General features: G+C 43.1%; 1 protein-coding gene across 1 annotated transcript in view; it reads right to left on the reverse strand.

The window, feature by feature from the left end:
- Window positions 1–16887, reverse strand: part of NOP53 (NOP53 ribosome biogenesis factor) — a 32268-nt gene that overhangs the window by 12813 nt on the left and 2568 nt on the right. Inside the window, exons 2-8 of the mRNA XM_073598688.1 lie at window positions 14915–14979; window positions 12496–12577; window positions 10650–10846; window positions 10499–10569; window positions 8908–9003; window positions 8379–8483; window positions 5702–5857 (exon numbers count right to left, since the gene is read on the reverse strand). Coding sequence (XP_073454789.1) covers window positions 5702–5857; window positions 8379–8483; window positions 8908–9003; window positions 10499–10569; window positions 10650–10846; window positions 12496–12577; window positions 14915–14979 — 772 coding nt within the window. The remainder of the gene's footprint in view (window positions 1–5701; window positions 5858–8378; window positions 8484–8907; window positions 9004–10498; window positions 10570–10649; window positions 10847–12495; window positions 12578–14914; window positions 14980–16887) is intronic.

A 16887-nucleotide genomic window follows, 5' to 3' on the forward strand; every position in this document is an offset into this window, starting at 1 on the left:
AGCACATTTGTGCTTGAAACGATTTTGTAGGTTTAATGCAATGTCTGTAAAGCACTATAATTTATGTCAGTATTCGTTCACAAGGATAATCACCATTTCCAGACAGATAAAGTGGTAAAAGCATCATTAGGATTTACAAGCTTAGTACAACTCAAACACTGAAGGAACAACATCACCTGGTGGTCAGAATAGGCAAGTACAGATTTTAAGGATCATTGCCTAAATGAAAGTCAGCAAACTACACCCCCCCCCCCCTACACAATTTTAATATGCTAATATTCTAGCAATTGTAATGAAGCTTATTGATCCATTAGGTCATGAGCGGTTGTACTAGCATACCCCTTGGTAGCTTTTCTATAGGGTTACTGGAAAGGAATTTAACCATGTGAGTACTAGCCTACCAATACCCCTTTATTACCAAGCAATTCTCAGTGCTGTGATAGTTTGACAATTACTTGGTGATGCAACACAGTACCCAAAATAAAGTTAGATATCTTTTGGCAGTATGAGGCAAACCCAAAATGAATTCTCTCATCTGCCACCTCCCCCCTCCCGCTTACACAAATGCACATAGTTTAGATCTTTTAGGAAAAGTAAATGACCTTTTCTATTATATAGTGGTGTGGCACCCCACTTCCGATTCCCTACCCATGCAAGGATGACATGGGAATTGGCCACCTGCTGTCGCCCGGGATGTCCACATCACACATCCAAGGAAGCAGTGGTTCAGCAAGGGACCGGAGTACAGAACATTTTTGATCATGGTAGACATGCAACGTAATCGGCCAGGTATTTGGGACCTTGCATAAGCATATACAAGCCACAAGGGCTCTGCCAGATCCCAAAAATGTGTCTACACATGTGCAGGATCTCGTGATATGCATGCACATGAAAAATCAGGAAGGAACAGGCGTTTCAAGATGGCAGCGCAGAAGCAGAGCGGTGTGAAGAGAACTTCGGCTGCAAGACAGACGACTCTGGACTTCATGGACTAGTACTATTTTTACATTACCAAAAAGGAACAAAAATGGAATTGTAATTTTATCTAGTCGGGTGAAGCTCCTCAAATAACCACTAGGTTTTGTTTTATTTAATTTTTTTTTTAGTAAAGTGCTATGTAATGAAGCATTCAAAAAGGGAACATTGGCCACCCATTAGTTTGTTTTTTATACACAAAAAATCCTGAGGTAGTAAGGTGGTTAAAGACATACCAAAAATATATTGCAACTCAGTCTAATGTAGTGGCTGCAGTCATTTTCTTTACCAGTAGATCCTGCCAGTAACAGGTACTGTCCTTGAACAACACTCCCCATACTGTATCTATGAAAGTAATATTTTCACCCTAGGACAGGGCAAGAAACTCAATCTACAGTATAGGGGGGTGATTTTGGGGTTGTAGCACTGGGAGCTGGAAGCATGCCGATAGGAGCCAGCATGGGCAGCTCCAACACCAATTGACGCTGTATTTTAGTGGCGTTTGCAAGGGCTGGAAGAGGGCTGGCGAGGAAACTGTAAAATGGTCAGAGGGTGGCTTTTATACAGACATCAAAAACTGCTCTGTATAGGCAAGGTGAAGGTCTCTTTAGATACCAATGCAGAATCCCAACGCACACCTGTAGGCTGTAGTGACCATTGGCTGGAAACGAAGAAAGTCAAGGCAGAAGGACATCACCAGCACACAGTGGATCTCCAACGTGGGGCCAAAGGGTTATTAAGCTATCACATTGTCTCAGCAAGAACAACATTTCAGAGCCTTGCAGGACCCAGGTCCTGCGAGGCTCAGAAACGCTGCTCTTGCTTTAACAATGATTGCTGAATAAAGCTTTGGACCCACATTGTAGATCCAGTGTGCTGCTGACATTCTTCTGCCTTTAGTTTCTTTAACCACTTGCCAACCAGGTACTTACACCCCCACCCCCTTCCTGCCCAAGCCATTTTTCAGCTTTCAGCGCTGTCGCACTTTGAATGACAATTGCGCAGTCATACTAAACCGTACCCCAACAATTTTTATCCTTTTCTTTTGGTGGTATTTAATCACTGCTGGGTTTTTTATTTTTTACAAAAAAAAAAAAAAGTTATTTTTCGCCTTCACTGATGTGCTCTGATGAGGCTGAACTGGTGGGCATTGATGAGGAGGCACCAATATGCTGCACTTATGGGCACTGATGAGCACTGTTAGGCAGCATGGATAGGCAGTACTGATTGGCACTGATTGCTGCCACTGGTGGGCACTGATTGGTGACACTTTTTCTTTATTGTAATCAGGGCCCTGATTACATTCCTACATGTCCCCCTGTAAGGAGATGCCGCTGATCGGCTCTCCTCGCCTCACACTGACAGTGTGAGGCGAGGAGAGCTGATTATCGGCATCTCCTTGTTTACATGTGACCGGCTGTGTTTGGACACAGCCGAGCACATGGTTAAAGGGCCGCGGACACGGCTCTTTAGAGATCGGGGTAGCGCCGTGTCCTAGCACATGACGTCGTCCAAGAACGAGAGCTGTATCGCCCCGCTAATTTCCTGAAGTGTGTTCCCGTTACCCCCTTTCCCTCACAGATTGACACGATAGACAGAGTCCATGAACATTTAAAAACTTTAAGGCTTTATTTTGTTTCTGATATTTGTTGTTGCATTGAAGAGCCACTCTGAATAACTCACAAAGATTTGGGCAATGAACATATAACACTCAAACCAGAATATGTAAAGCCTTTTTCCGATATAAGCTCTATCTTGCACTGGTTCCAAATGTGTAATGCATCTTTCCTTCCCCCTGTTAGTCACCATTTCCTGACTGCAAAGCACTTCTAATTTAACTCCAAGGACGATACTCTGAATAAAGTCCAAAGAGATGACCTTTTGGATTCCTCCAGGGTGTTAGTTCTTTAAGGCCCACTCCTATTCCTTTTCCTGGACCCGAACTCTAACCCCTTTATGGTCTCTTAGAAGCACTGTTCCCCTGGGTACTCACGTGTGTTACCGAGCAACCATCCATTATTCCACAGAAGATCCTCTCCCAGTCCTTGTGTTTGTCAGTAGTAGCAACCTTCTTATCACTTCTCCTGAAGTCTCATCTCCACATGCATATTCTTCCTCCCAAGGGGAGAGCACCCAAGCTGCACTGGGCTCTACATCCTTCTCTGGATCTTCACTCTCGGGAACTCCCAAAAAAAAAAAAAAAAAAAAAAAACCCCTGGAAGCATGTGACTTAGTCTTTTATAGAAGTCCCGCCTCTGCCCAAGCAATCAATGATTGGCTCAGAGGGGTCTCCAGAAAACTACCTGCCACTCTAGTCCTTTATTCCTCCCACTTCCCAGACCAGGTCATGGAAAATGAAAGAAACTACACAGGCAGAGTGTAGGTGGCCAAACCTTCCTCTACTCTAATCAACCTCCCATGCCAATCAAACCCACCAGCTTACACCACAGGGTAAAACACTGGCAATTTGGCCTATTTTTAAACCTAATCTAGCACACACCTAAGTAGGTGGGCGCTACACATATAGAGATAGATATATATATATATATATAGATATAGATATAGATATAGATATAGATATAGATATAGATATAGATATAGATATAGATATAGATATAGATATAGATATAGATATAGATATAGAGAGAGAGAGAGAGAGAGAGAGAGAGCTATAGATATATATATATAAATCTATATCTCTATAAAAAAAATAAAAAACACTTCATTTATAAACCAGACTTAAAACGCTACACAAAGAATTCACTGTTAGAATTTGGAAAAAAGGAACATTTCACTGCAAGGTAGATAACTGAGCCAATAGCAACTTTCTCCAGAGCAGAGAAAAGCAATAGAGGCTTAGCAAGTGTCAGACAGAAAACGCACCTTGACAGCAGACTGAGAAGTCATAGGACTGGGAGGGGGTGGGGTTGTAAGCTCATTCTGGCTGTATGCCCAGCTGGCACTGACTTATCAAGCAGGGATTTAAAGCCTGAGAAGGGCATCACTGATTAACGCTACCATGGGGTCACTAGACCTCAGATAAGCTCAAAATATAGATGTATGAGCAAAGTTTAAAGCAGTTGTATAACCGCACAGAAAAAAACAAAAACAAAAAAACCCCCCACACACCTGTAAGGCAAAGGCATAATGAGCTAGTATGCAGCGCATACTAGCTCAATATGAAATACTAACCTCAGAACGAGGCGTCGGCATCCGATGCCGGTCCACGTCGAGGGAGCTGACATTTTGCCCTCTGCGTTTCTTCAGTGTTCACGGATCTGGAGCGGAGTGGCCTGAGCCGCGATTATCTCACTCGTGGGAGTCTTCTTCCCGGCAAGGTCCGGCAGCGTCTGCTGGACCTTCACATCGCATGCGCTGCTGACCTCAGCGGCTGCATGCAAAGTGAATATCTCCTAAACCGTACAGGTTTAGGAGGTCCCACAGTCAGAAATGTCATATTTGAAAATGGGCTGGAGCACTCCTCCCCCTCCTCATTACCTCTTATTTAGTGGCCACCAGTGCATAGGATGTATCCCCTTCAGTTCTCCCACATAGAGGAGTTCAGCTCTCATGGTTGAGACAAAGGATCTTCCATTCTATTACTAGAGTAGGACCCACTAATTCGGGGTACTTTGTCGCAGTAAGTGGGCTTAGCACTATATGACCATATAGTGTGACCAAACCCCCGTATTTTTTGAATATGTTCAGGTGTTTTTAACTAGCCTTGCAGGAAATATCATTCTTGAATGTGTGCGCGCTGTAAAATATTTTATACCTGGAAAAAATAAAAATCAGGCCTGGGTCAATAGACACAGGTAGGTAGGTACAGTTTCCTTTTATGTGCCTGCATTGAAGTTATATTACTTTAGTCAATGGTAGATATACTTAAAGTGATTGTAAAGTGGCACAGGAGCAAGGCCATGCAAGTCAGTCTCTCTCTAGGGGCTAAGCAGAGAGCACAGTGGTTACATGACCTCCCGAATGACGTCAGAGGGATCTTAGCCCCTCCTACTGTTGCCCTTAGATAGGGGGAAGAGAGCTGCCGGAGAACATGTCACTGGCCAGAAATGAAAGGTATTTACAGGTACAATTTTATACAAACATGTACACAGTGTAGGATGGCTTAGTAGAACAGAGGGGCTGGTATTAATCTTTGACTTTACAATCACTTTAAGTATATCTGCCATTGACTAAAGTAATATAACTTCAATGCAGGCACATAAAAGGAAACTGTACCTACCTTCAGATTTTTTTCTAAGGCATACCATTATACAAATACAGTATTGATTAAACTTAATAAGGCAGGTTCCCCCCACCCACTGTCTGTTACGCTGCCAATGAAATTACTGGGCGAATGGGAAATTAGAGGCTAGCAACCTGGTTTGGGGCTTTCAGGGGGTTCTAGAAAATAACAGGCTCCTTTTTATTTAAAATTACTGGTTTAATAAGTACACTTTGTATTTCTTTAACTCAGTTCTCTCAGTTCAATGCACCTGTATTCGACGTCAATTTATATATACACGGGTGTGGACATGAGTGGATAAGCCTTAAATGGTTAGTATCCAAAGTGCACTGAAACGTTACCTGTTCTATAGGGAATCAAAGGATGAAATGTAGAGTGGGTCAATATCTTTTCTACCTGTGGCATCCAATAGTGCAAGCTGCTACTCTTCTTGCCCATTACTGAATTTTGTGGTTTTCCAAAAAAGTGTAATACATTGCTTACCAGAAATTTGGCCTCTTTCTGCTTCTTCTTCTGGCGTTCTGTTTTTCGTTCTCTCTGTGGAAAGGCTACAGCTTGCTGCTCCGTGCTCTCCTTCTGTTCCATTTCATCATCAGACTCCTCCACCAGACCCTCACAAAGTTCTTGCAGGCGGCTCTCCTGGAAGTACACAGAGCATGCATTTGCACCATTGTTTTGACATTCAGCATAAGGCCAAGGGGCTGCACAGAAACCAGTTTGTGGTAGGACTTTGTTTCAATGTGTAACACCAGTCAGACAATTCAGAACAAGCTGCATGTTGACAGCCTTAGTCAGAAAGACAAATCTCTAGACCATTATACTGCATGGCTGACACAGGTGCAGCATTACACAGACCATGGCAGACCTGTCAGATTTGTCGGCTTCTGAGGTCTGCATTTGTTAACTTTTTGGTGAAGGCAAGGGATGCAGGGGTTCTGTGTTGATTTTACAAAATTAATCTATAGAGAAAATCTGAATATTTATACTTTTATATTTTCGTACCTCTGCTTGGTATAGCTTACTTTAAACTGCAAAAAAAGCCTGCTTATATAGTTGGACCAGGTGGAAAAGCTTCCATTGCATTTGCACTCTTTATGCAAATAACAGCGCCGCAGCCATGATTGACACCAGCCCAGGTGTTGTGTCTATCTCCTGTGTAGGCTTGACTATGCACTAAAAACATAGCCCATTATGAGGATTGTGTTCGCCCTGTGTGTAGGAGAACACAATATTCATCACTGGCTGTGTTTAGTGCATGGCTACGCCTACACAGGAGGTGGTATCGTGGCATCAGGTTCGATGTAACTTATACCTTGCAGTACTGGTGTCGGAAGAAACACCAAAATGGAAAGGGTACCAACATGTCAAATCATAAGCAGAATTTCTATTCAATTTGAAGGGAAGAAAAAAAAAAAAAAAAAAACCCTTACACTCTTCACCAGTGATAAGGGGAAAACAACTCGAAATATATTATAATCATATGGCCTAGACTTTTAGATTTAAGTGGCCATTTCATTTCCAACATGAAAGCCAGGGATGACACCTGCAGCACTAAACCTCATTTATTTTGCATGCTCTAGAAACATACCAATTCAACGTAATTCATTGAAAAAGCAATCATGTATATTGGGAGATCCTGAAGTATATCGGTCTTGAGGATAATATGAGAAAGTGACTTGATACCACTCTACGCTCACCCAGTTGCAACTGTCCAAGTAAAATAAGCTCTATTCACGGACTTCCCTCTCAAACAAAAACACAACAGATGCACTCCCTGTCTCTTCTTATTTTAGCATTACAGCAAAACACATTAAAAAAAAAAAAAAAAAAATGGGAACCCCACTTTAAAGTCAGCAGCTACAAATACTGCAGCTGCTGACTTTTAATTGGACACTTACCTGTCCCAGGGTCCAGCAATGCGGGGGATCGAAGCCCCGCTCATCCCCCCCCTCCGCTCAGCGGCACTGGCATTCTAACTGTGGGCACCCCGCTTTGGCTTCACAGACGGGCACCCACTGCGCATGCACGAGCCGTCACTGGCCCCGCAATCATCTGGGACCGGCCACATGTCCCAGATGATTGACAAGAGGGAGGGGAGAGAGGCAATCTCCCTTCCTACGCCGAGGGAAGTGACGTCAGGAGCCCAGGCACCGAAGGAGGCAGACTACGAGGGACCCCCTAGCAACAGGCATTTAGAGGTGAGTAAAAAAAAAAAAAAAATCTCTCCAAATGTTTTTAAACATGTTACAAATTTTTTTTTTTTGGGGTTGGAACTCCACTTTAAGGGTATACAGTCTTCCAAACACCACTTAAAATGTCTACATTAAAGTGTTAATCCACTCTAACACTAACCTCCCTGCATCTACAGGCATCCATGATCAAACACTAACCTATCTAAGCCCTGTAAAAGAAGAAATCAGTATACATACCTTTTTTGAAGCAAATCCAATCTGCAGCGGCAAGCTCTGTAGAGGACACAGCCCATGGCTGTGACATGAATGGGGATTGACGTCACCCATAGACTATGGGGCTTCTGCTGATGGGTGTGTCCTCTGCAACCCCCTCCACAGCACAGCCACAGCTGTGAAACTTGTAGAGCTGCAGTCTGAATAGACAAGCTCTCTGCTTATCTACCTCCAAGTTTCCTCCCCAACACAAATTTCCAGATGCTGTTATCTCACTGGGAGCTTTGGAGAGAGATAAGTAAACACTACAGATATGTGCCCAGGTCAGATTTCATGAATGGGGTTTACTTCCACTTTAAAATAAACTTGACCTTGAAATGGGCCACCTGTAACATTAAATACCTAAGGGTGCAGATTACACCATCTCTCTCAGGCATCTTGGGGGGGGGGTTTGTTGTAAAAGCAGTTGGTTAGGGTCCCCCATTTCTTTTGACATGGAAAAGATACGTTGTCTCACTTTCACTCAGGAAGATTGATCATATTCTGTTCCTTGCACACAAATCTCCAGCAGAATCTAGGAAACCGGATTCTGACCAGGTGGTAGGGAACCCCAACTTTACTAAAAATTTGCCCCTGCTTTTCCTCTAGAGCCGTTGCATCCCCTGCAACAGGGACTCTATTACAAAATGGACACTATTACCTGCCCGGGTGACATGGGATATTTCAGAAACACCAAATGGCTAGAAAAGACAAACCTCTGTTGTGACCTCAGCTCCAGCAGGGAGCTTTAGCTGTCTCTCCAATTTCTCCTCCATCTTCAGCCTCTTCACTTCTACCTCATGAGCCTCAAGAAGCAGTGCCTGAGAAAAAAAAAAAAAAAAAAGACATAACAAATAAAACAAATCTCTGTGGATAACCAAGTGCTAAAAAGCTTAATAATTGCAGTTTTAAGGTTATAATTTGATTTAAAACAATGTCTCAACCAGCAGGACATTTGCATTTGTAAAGTGGTACTGTCAATTATGGATTATCTTTGCTGCAGTCTGTGTGTACAACCTCTCTTCTACCAAGGGGCACTGTCAAAAGCCTAGAGTAGAATTCCATAATCCCCTTATATTTTGCAAGTGGTAATTACCAGAATGCAAATACCAATAGGTTTCAAAATTCTAGTGTATTTCATATGTTACAGCAGAAGTCGGAATCACTGGTCAGTTACACAGCAGCACATGCTGTGATATTTTTACTTCATCTCACTGACAAGATGCTGACTAAACAAAGTCTTACCTGGTGTGACTCAAATGTTGGGTTGTAGGAGGCCCCAGGAGCAGCAACTTCAACCGCAGGTAGCTGTGATGGTTTCTTATTTAGTCTTTCTGGACGCTGCAGAAAAATAAAACAGATCCAGAAAAGGTGAGGCATGGAGGGAGGAAAAGTAAAGGGATCATGAGAAAGGCAAAGGGTACCTGACATGCTTACAATTGGATTTACATGGTTTTGTCAGGAACTCAGACTTTTTGTCAAATTACTGGAGGTAAACCTGCTGCAAGAACGACACATGAAGAATATTTGTCCTCTTATATTATTGGTAAATAACGTGCCGATGACCATGAAACCGTTATTTGTAGTAGATGGGAAATTCTGAACTTATTAGTCTCCAACCTACTACTGGACAGAGTTTACTAAGGGACAGCAATCATCTGCAGACCACAACACCACCCTAGAACCAGCTGAAGATAAAGAGGAACTGCTTCACCAGTATGAGCTATACCCTTGCACCAGATACCAAGTCCTCACATTTTGCTTTGGATCTGGCCTATGCATCATTCCTTATCATTCGTTCCATTGGTTTGTTGTGCCATTCCTAATACGTCAACCCAGTAACGCCCAATAAAATATAGGGAATGAATGTGGTAAAACTATTCCAGCAGAGGGAAACACCGGTAGGTCAGTTAGACTAGTGGTAGGTGCATATCTTTGGATATCCAACTATCTAGGGAGGGATCAAAACCTACATTCACCCAAGTACTTATGCAGACCTTAAACCAGGCGTCAGGAACCTTTTTGGCTGAGAGAGCCATGAACGCCACATATTTTAAAAATGTAATTCTGTGAGAGCCATACAATATGTTTAAAAGTAAATACAAGTAAATGTGTGCATTTTATGTAAGACCAACACTTATAAAGTACAATAAGTCTCTGAATTCTTTTTAACAACGTTATGCTGTTGCTAACCAATGATGAATAAAGTACTTCTTACCATTAAAGCGACTTTTCGTGCTCGATGAATCGATTTTTTTTTTTTTTTTTTTTTTTAAAAGAGGTTTATGATCATGTGACTGCCGTGAATGCCTGTCACAGCAGTCACATGATAGAAAAGCGACCGCTCGCAAATAGCAATCAGAAGCTTTCCTTTAGCCGCCGGTTACGATGCTGGGAGCATACAGTGCACATGCTCTCGGCAAAGCTGAGTTTGCAAATGTGCAGCCTCTCCGTGCCAAGGCCCACTCCACCAAGAGGCTGCATATTTGCATACCATCGGCACCAAGGGTTTAATTTAAAATTGAACATTTCCCATATTGTAGAAGAAAGCTAGGCAAGTTAATTGTGGCTAAACAAGTTACCTTTCTGGCATGTAATTGTATCTAGGTTCTTGTATATATCTGCATTGTGAGATGAAAGGCACTGTGCCTTTAACGGCAATCCTCAAGATTTAGCAATGCCACTAATGTGCTGCTCTCAATTGTCTTTAAGGAAGCTGCTTTCATTCTTGCACTTCCTCTGTCTCTCCTGTTACTGATCATTACCCCAATTTTTTTTTTTTTTTAATGAGCCTTTTTGTATTTTACTAAATATTTGCAGAAGAGCAGAAATTTACCTTAACACGGCTCTTCTTGGTCTGTTCTAGATACCATTGGTCTTTTCCTTCCAGAGCAGAGTCCAAAGGATCTGCAAAGGAACAAAAGCATTAAGATATAGTAGATTGGAAAGTGTTCCCAGAACTAAAGCACTACAGTACTTTTACTTACTGCTGTGTCCCCAGAGATCATAGAATCCCCGGGATGGGTTGTTGTTGGCCTCTGGTTTGTGTGCCTTTTTGGTCTGGTTTAGCTGTGCTCTCAGAAGTCTCTCTGATCGAGGAAGAATCCCCTTCTTTTCTTGTTTCTCTACTCGCTCCCGTTTCCTCTTAAGCTTCTTCCCATTGGGTACTTGGTGAGAGGAAATACTAAGGAAAAAAAGGGATAAATGTGACATGACACAAATGAAGTGTAACAAAAGAAATACTTTTTTTGTCTCTTGGAAATTGGCAGTAGATCAGGGAGCAAGCAGAGGCAGTAGTGCAACTATAGTAAGCAAACTGGGGAAAAAAAAAAAAAAATTAAACCCCACTTGTTCACTGGACAATGAGGGAGTAGCTGATTTGATGTGATCTCCCCTTGCTGCAAGCATGCTCACACGCAGAACTGTGCAAAGCAGCAGGGCCCCAACTGGTTAAGTGTTGCCTATACCAGTCTAAGTGCTGCTCTACAGAGGACTTCAGGTTGCCAAGATCATATTATGGTTACAAGACACACACTGATAGATATCACAAAAAATTATAACAAATGCTGCCACCTAGTGCACAAGAATCATAGAACTCCCTTGTCCTAATTAAAAGCAGAAGTAGGACCAAACCTCTTTTGGCCCCACTTCTCCTGTGGGTCACAAGAGTGCACTTAGATCTGCATTCCTATGACCAGTATTCATCCGACAGTGGACTAAGCCTGCTTTCGCCAGGCGTCACTTAACCAGTCCAGGCTCTGGAGGGATCCTGACTAACCCACCTGTAGCCATGGTGTGAGCACTCGACAACGATCCACCAAAGCACCCTGCTGCCAGACCCTCATCTATCACTTCTGAGACAATGAGCAGTCATTTGCGTAGTTTTGTTGCGGGATACAACTTGGTTAGGGTAAAGGAAGGTATGAGATGCCGATAGCACTTATTGAATTGTCACCACATTTGTAGAACATTGATTAGCAGCTTTAGCCCTGAAAATGATGCACTTCTAACTTTCACAGTCTGTTTCCCCTGAATATATCTCCAATGCAGACAATTGCTCCTCTTCCTCTGCACTCACTCCTGCAGATTATCACTCCTCTAGCTTCCTCTCTTGTACAAATCCTCTACTGCAAAACTGTTATATTCCTGTTGCTTCACTTCCAGCAATACAAAAAAGGTATCACTCTGAATAACCTCAGTTTGCTGGCTGTAATTTGTTACTGTAAGAAAGTCTCTTGAATAGTGTTGCTTCAGCAAATCAATAAGCCAGAGGCATGCAATTACCTCTCCTAACAGGCTATTTAAGATTACCTATTAAGTCTTAAAGCTGAACTATGAATAACGTTGATGAGTTTGTCAATAGCATTACAACTAATTTTTGCTCCTCTACGAGTGTCCCCAATAAGACTAGGTTCACACTTAAGCAGCTCTGAGCCGCAATTTGAATGGGCTGTGGTGCCTCCTGAAAATGCAGGGAAAGGTCCCTGCTCCATTTTCAAAAATGCTGCCCTCACAGAAGCTGTGCAGTGTGGGAAGCCGCGCTGCGATTTCCAGTACGTAACCACTTTAAAACATGGTTACAGAGAAGTATTAACATTCAGCAAGTTTTGAAGAAAAGATCAAGCTAAGGCGGTGGATACAACCACTGCAAACACTTCAGAAACAGAACATAGACCTTTTGTTTACTATCAACAACAGTTACATCTTTCAAAGGGTAATATAATCAGTTGCAACATCAGTCTAGTTAAAAGTTTTTATTATTCAGCCCCCAAAATATTTCTCCTTGCAGGTGGGAAGTTACCTATCCCAAAACACAACACAGCAGGTACTTACTCTTTGGGTACAGGTACTTTAGAATCTGGCTGTAAAATGAGGTCTATCCTCAAGGGCTTAACACGTTTGTTGACCTTAGAATCTGTAAAGATGGAAAATATCAATTGTTAAATCATTCAATAAATAATTCTGTATAATTGTGCCTCATAAGTAAGCAGGTTTTTTTTTTTTGTTTTAATAAAAGATTCTATAACCGAACCCCCACTTAAATTAAAATTGGTTTTGAGTAGATTTTTTTTTACTTTATCAACCCCTTCATGCCCAGCCCCGGGGGTCGCTTTAACTCTTTTGCTGCCACAGGCGTATGTCATACCTTGGCATGCCATGTGTAAATCTGTCAGAGGTAAGCTCGCACACCCCCTGGGAACATTCAAGGAATGGATTTGAGAGCAAGCAAAAAGTATTTTAGAACACACAATTTGGGGTTGACTATGCATAAAAATGTTGATTGCGCTACACAAGTTATCACCGGATTTAGAGCAATAATTCATGGCCCATTTTTCATTGTTAACTCTAAATTAATGTTTTTACATAGAGGCTTTTAAAAAGTGTACGGAAAATTTTGGGTAATAAAGTTTGTTGCTGTTTCATGGGTGCATGCATTTTTAATGCTTTACGTGTCGGGCATAATTTTTCTGAATGCAACCTCATTTTTAATATTTTGCCAACAAACGTGTATTATATTGCATTTGTGTGGCCTAAAATTAAAGCGATTGTTACCCCAACATTTCATATTCCTAAAATGTGTCTGCTGTACCATGTACTTGTATAAAAGTATCCTGTTCTCTTTGAATTGCTCCATTTGTGTGAAATCCCTGGTGATCCTGCTAGTCCCTTTGCTTTCCTATTAACAACTGACCACAATAAACAGGACAGCACACCGTGGTCAGCTCTCTAGCTATGCTGGGAGTTCCGTATGCTCTCCTCCAATGATCAGACTTCTGATACGCCCTGCTGCACACCCATTCACTGGGAAGCTTAGTGTGCTGCTGCTTCTTCTCCACCCCCCCCCCCCTCCCCAGCTCTTATGCAGCTGAGAACAGAGGGGATGTGATCATTTATTAAAATGGGAAAAAACAAAAATTAATGGTTTTTCTATATCTATACAAAAAAAAAAAAGTTTGCCTTTCTTGTCTACTTTTAAACTGAATGGATCGTTTTACAAGGTAACCTTTACTCAAATTTTGCGCTATTATGTGACATGGAAAATTCAAACAGCCATTTTTCCCAGGGTGTCCAATCACATGACCACTGTTTCCCTGTCACAGTGATCACATGATCAGGAGCTGGTCCCACCTAAAGACCGAGAGGCAACTTCTTACTGTCCATGTAAAGCATTACATGGACAGTAAGAAGTTAAAATGAACCAAAGAGATATAGTGTGCATCAAACTACACTAAGCTACTACAGCCGATATCTGATTCTATGGATTGCTCGAAACCTTAACCACTTGCCACCCACCCACTGTCATATGACGCACCCAGAACAGCCCCCGGGGGCACGCAGCGTGGCGATCGTGCCATGTTGCTAGGACACGGCCCGACCCCGATCTCTGTAAAGAGCCACGGCCCTTTAACCATGGCGCTCCTCGCCTCACACGGACAGTGTGAGGAGAGGAGAGCCGATCAGCGGCATCTCCTCAGAGGACAACTAGGGATGTAATCAGGGCACTGATAATCAGTGCCCCGATTACAATAAAGCGCTCACCAGTGCCAGCAGTGAGTGTCCACCAGCGATGCCCAACTGTGCCACATATTCGTGCCTTCTCATCAGTGCCCATAAGGGCTACCTCATCATTGCCCATCAGTACTCCCTCATCAGCGCCCAAAAGAAAGCTCTATTTGTGTGAAGAAAATGATAAAAAATGTTCACATGGTTACAGTGTAGCATGGCCGTGCAATTGTCATTCAAAGTGTGACAGCGCTGAAAGCTGGCTTGGGCAGGAAGGGGGTGTAGGTGCCCTGTATTGAAGTAGTTAAAGAATTAAAAAAGGTATTTAGAAGCCATCAATGGAATTGACAAAGACATTTGGAGAGAAGCTACATCTGGTAGCGGTGTCAAGCTGCACCCGGTGTCACCGGAAGAGACGCCACTGACGGAGCAAGATGACTGCTGGAATGAAACAATGCCTCAGATGACACATCCGGCCAGGGAGGTCTTACCAACCCAGAAGCCCTAAAAAGCAATGCAATGGAGACCAAAGAAAAAAAAGCCAAGGTAAATGCTGGGGGCTTCAGCAGTTGCCCCTGTAAGCTACAGAGCAAAATCCTGGCATGGGCATTACCTGCCCACAAGGGGGAATCCCTCTAGTAAAAAACTCCAGATACGCAACAGTTAATAAGGGACCAATGACCCAACGAAAAAAAAAAAAAAAAAAAACAATTGTCTAGATTTTCTTCTGCTGGAAGGGGAGGCTTACCTTTTTGTTCATTACCAGTGTCCACAAAGAACAAGCTCTCATCTTCCTTCTCGGCTAGCAGACCACTGTTAAAAGAAAAGACAAGTCAACTTTATACATTTTCAACTTTCACAAATTCTTGTCACCAGCCCATGTGCAGTCTAGGAACGCTCATCTGACTGTGCACAGACATCCGACCATCAGGCAGATCAGGAAACGATTCAGAGCTCACACTAGTGGTTGGGGGGCAGTAACACCCCACGGTTGAGCACTGCTTTAACTACAGAAGCAGTGACTAAGTGTGTACACGTGCCACGGTGCTTTGCTTCACAGGAGCAATTATTCCCCCATTGCTTTGGGTGGGCGTAGCACCTGCTGAATGCAACTCATTCAAGTGAAAAGGGGTGCTCTGCAAGTGCCCTGCAACCGCATGCAAGTGTGGGGTTCAAGCAGTTAAAGCAGGTGGTGAGGAGCGGGGGAAACACTGCCTCCTCACCGTCTGTCAAGTGCTCTCTCCCAATGCAGATCTCTCCCCAGAGACCAAAGCAAGTGTGAACCAGCCCTAAAATGAGAAAGGCAAAGTCTACAGATCACCTCCTGTACAAAACACAGGGGGAGGTGTCCTATAGTTCACAGAGGTAGACTAGGAAGAACTGGAATCGGTGCTTGAGATATTACTACAGACTGTACAGGAACCTAAGAACTGTACTTTCTTTTAAGGATCAGGGTTTTTTTTCCCTTAAAAGGGGTTATAAACCCTGTGTTTTTTCACCTTAATGCATCAAGGCTGCAAACTTCTGGCAGTGACCAACCCGACCTGACCCTGTATTTCCCTATGGGGAGACGCACTGTCCCTCTCTGCACGGGTTCCTGGCTCTTGATTGGATAGACAGAAGTGCAGCCATTGGCTCCCACTGCTGTCAATCAAATCCAATTACGTGGGCGCCGGGGCCCGAGTCCGGTATTCGCGTCTATGGACGCCGAATGCTGTACTCGGGAGCGCGCCCGCGAGGTAACCCCCCTGGGAGAGCGCTTCTCCTAGGGGGTTATCTGATGTGGGGTGGAGCCACAAGAGCCGCCGAGGGACCCCAGAACAGGTGGATGGGGGTCACTCGGTGCAAAACAAGCTGAAGTATGACATGTTTGTTATTTTAAATAAAATTAAAAATCGAGCTTTACAAATCACTTTAAGTGGTATATTTGACAGATCTAACTATCAAAAAGAATAGAGGCGGCAGAATCTGTTAGCCATCACTGTGTGCACTCCATATACACTTCCCGCCCCAGATATATACACAATAAGGAGAAATCTCCTCTCAAACAGCAGTTACTCATAGGTGTGCGCAGACTATTGCATTAGTGTGTGCACCCCAAAGCTCAAACACACATGCCTTTCTCTGCAGCCTCAGCTGCACAGACAGTGAATGAATGGGAAGTGCTCTCTATGCTGAGCGGCTTCCTGTTCATTAACAAACAAGCATAGTAAACAGTTTGCCATGCTTTGGTTATGAATGAACACCATGAGTGTTCACTGTGTTAATTTAGAAAAGAGAGGGGCTGGTAAATGACATTTACTAGCCCCTACTCCCACTCTCACTCTCCTTTCTGGGAGCACAACATGTGGGGAACACGTTAAGACTGCAACAAGAAATGTAAGGGTGCAATTAGGGCAGCTAAGATAGAACAGGAAAGACACATAGCGGAGGAAAGCAAAAAAAATAAAAAAATACAAGAAATTCTTTAAGTATGTAAACAATAAAAAAGGGAGGACAGACCATATTGGCCCCATAAAGAATGAGGAAGGACATCTGGTTACAAAGGATGGGGAGATGGCAAACATATTGAATTATTCTCCTCAGTCTTCACAAGGGAATCGGGGGGCTTCAGTAACCAAAACTACAGTGTTTATCCTCATGACATATCACAGGAAGCACCTCCATGGTTAACAGAGGACAGAATTAAAATTAGACTTGGGAAACTTAACATTAATAAAT

This window comes from Aquarana catesbeiana, linkage group LG09, assembly GCF_042186555.1.
Source record: "Aquarana catesbeiana isolate 2022-GZ linkage group LG09, ASM4218655v1, whole genome shotgun sequence".
Lineage (NCBI taxonomy): Eukaryota > Metazoa > Chordata > Amphibia > Anura > Ranidae > Aquarana > Aquarana catesbeiana.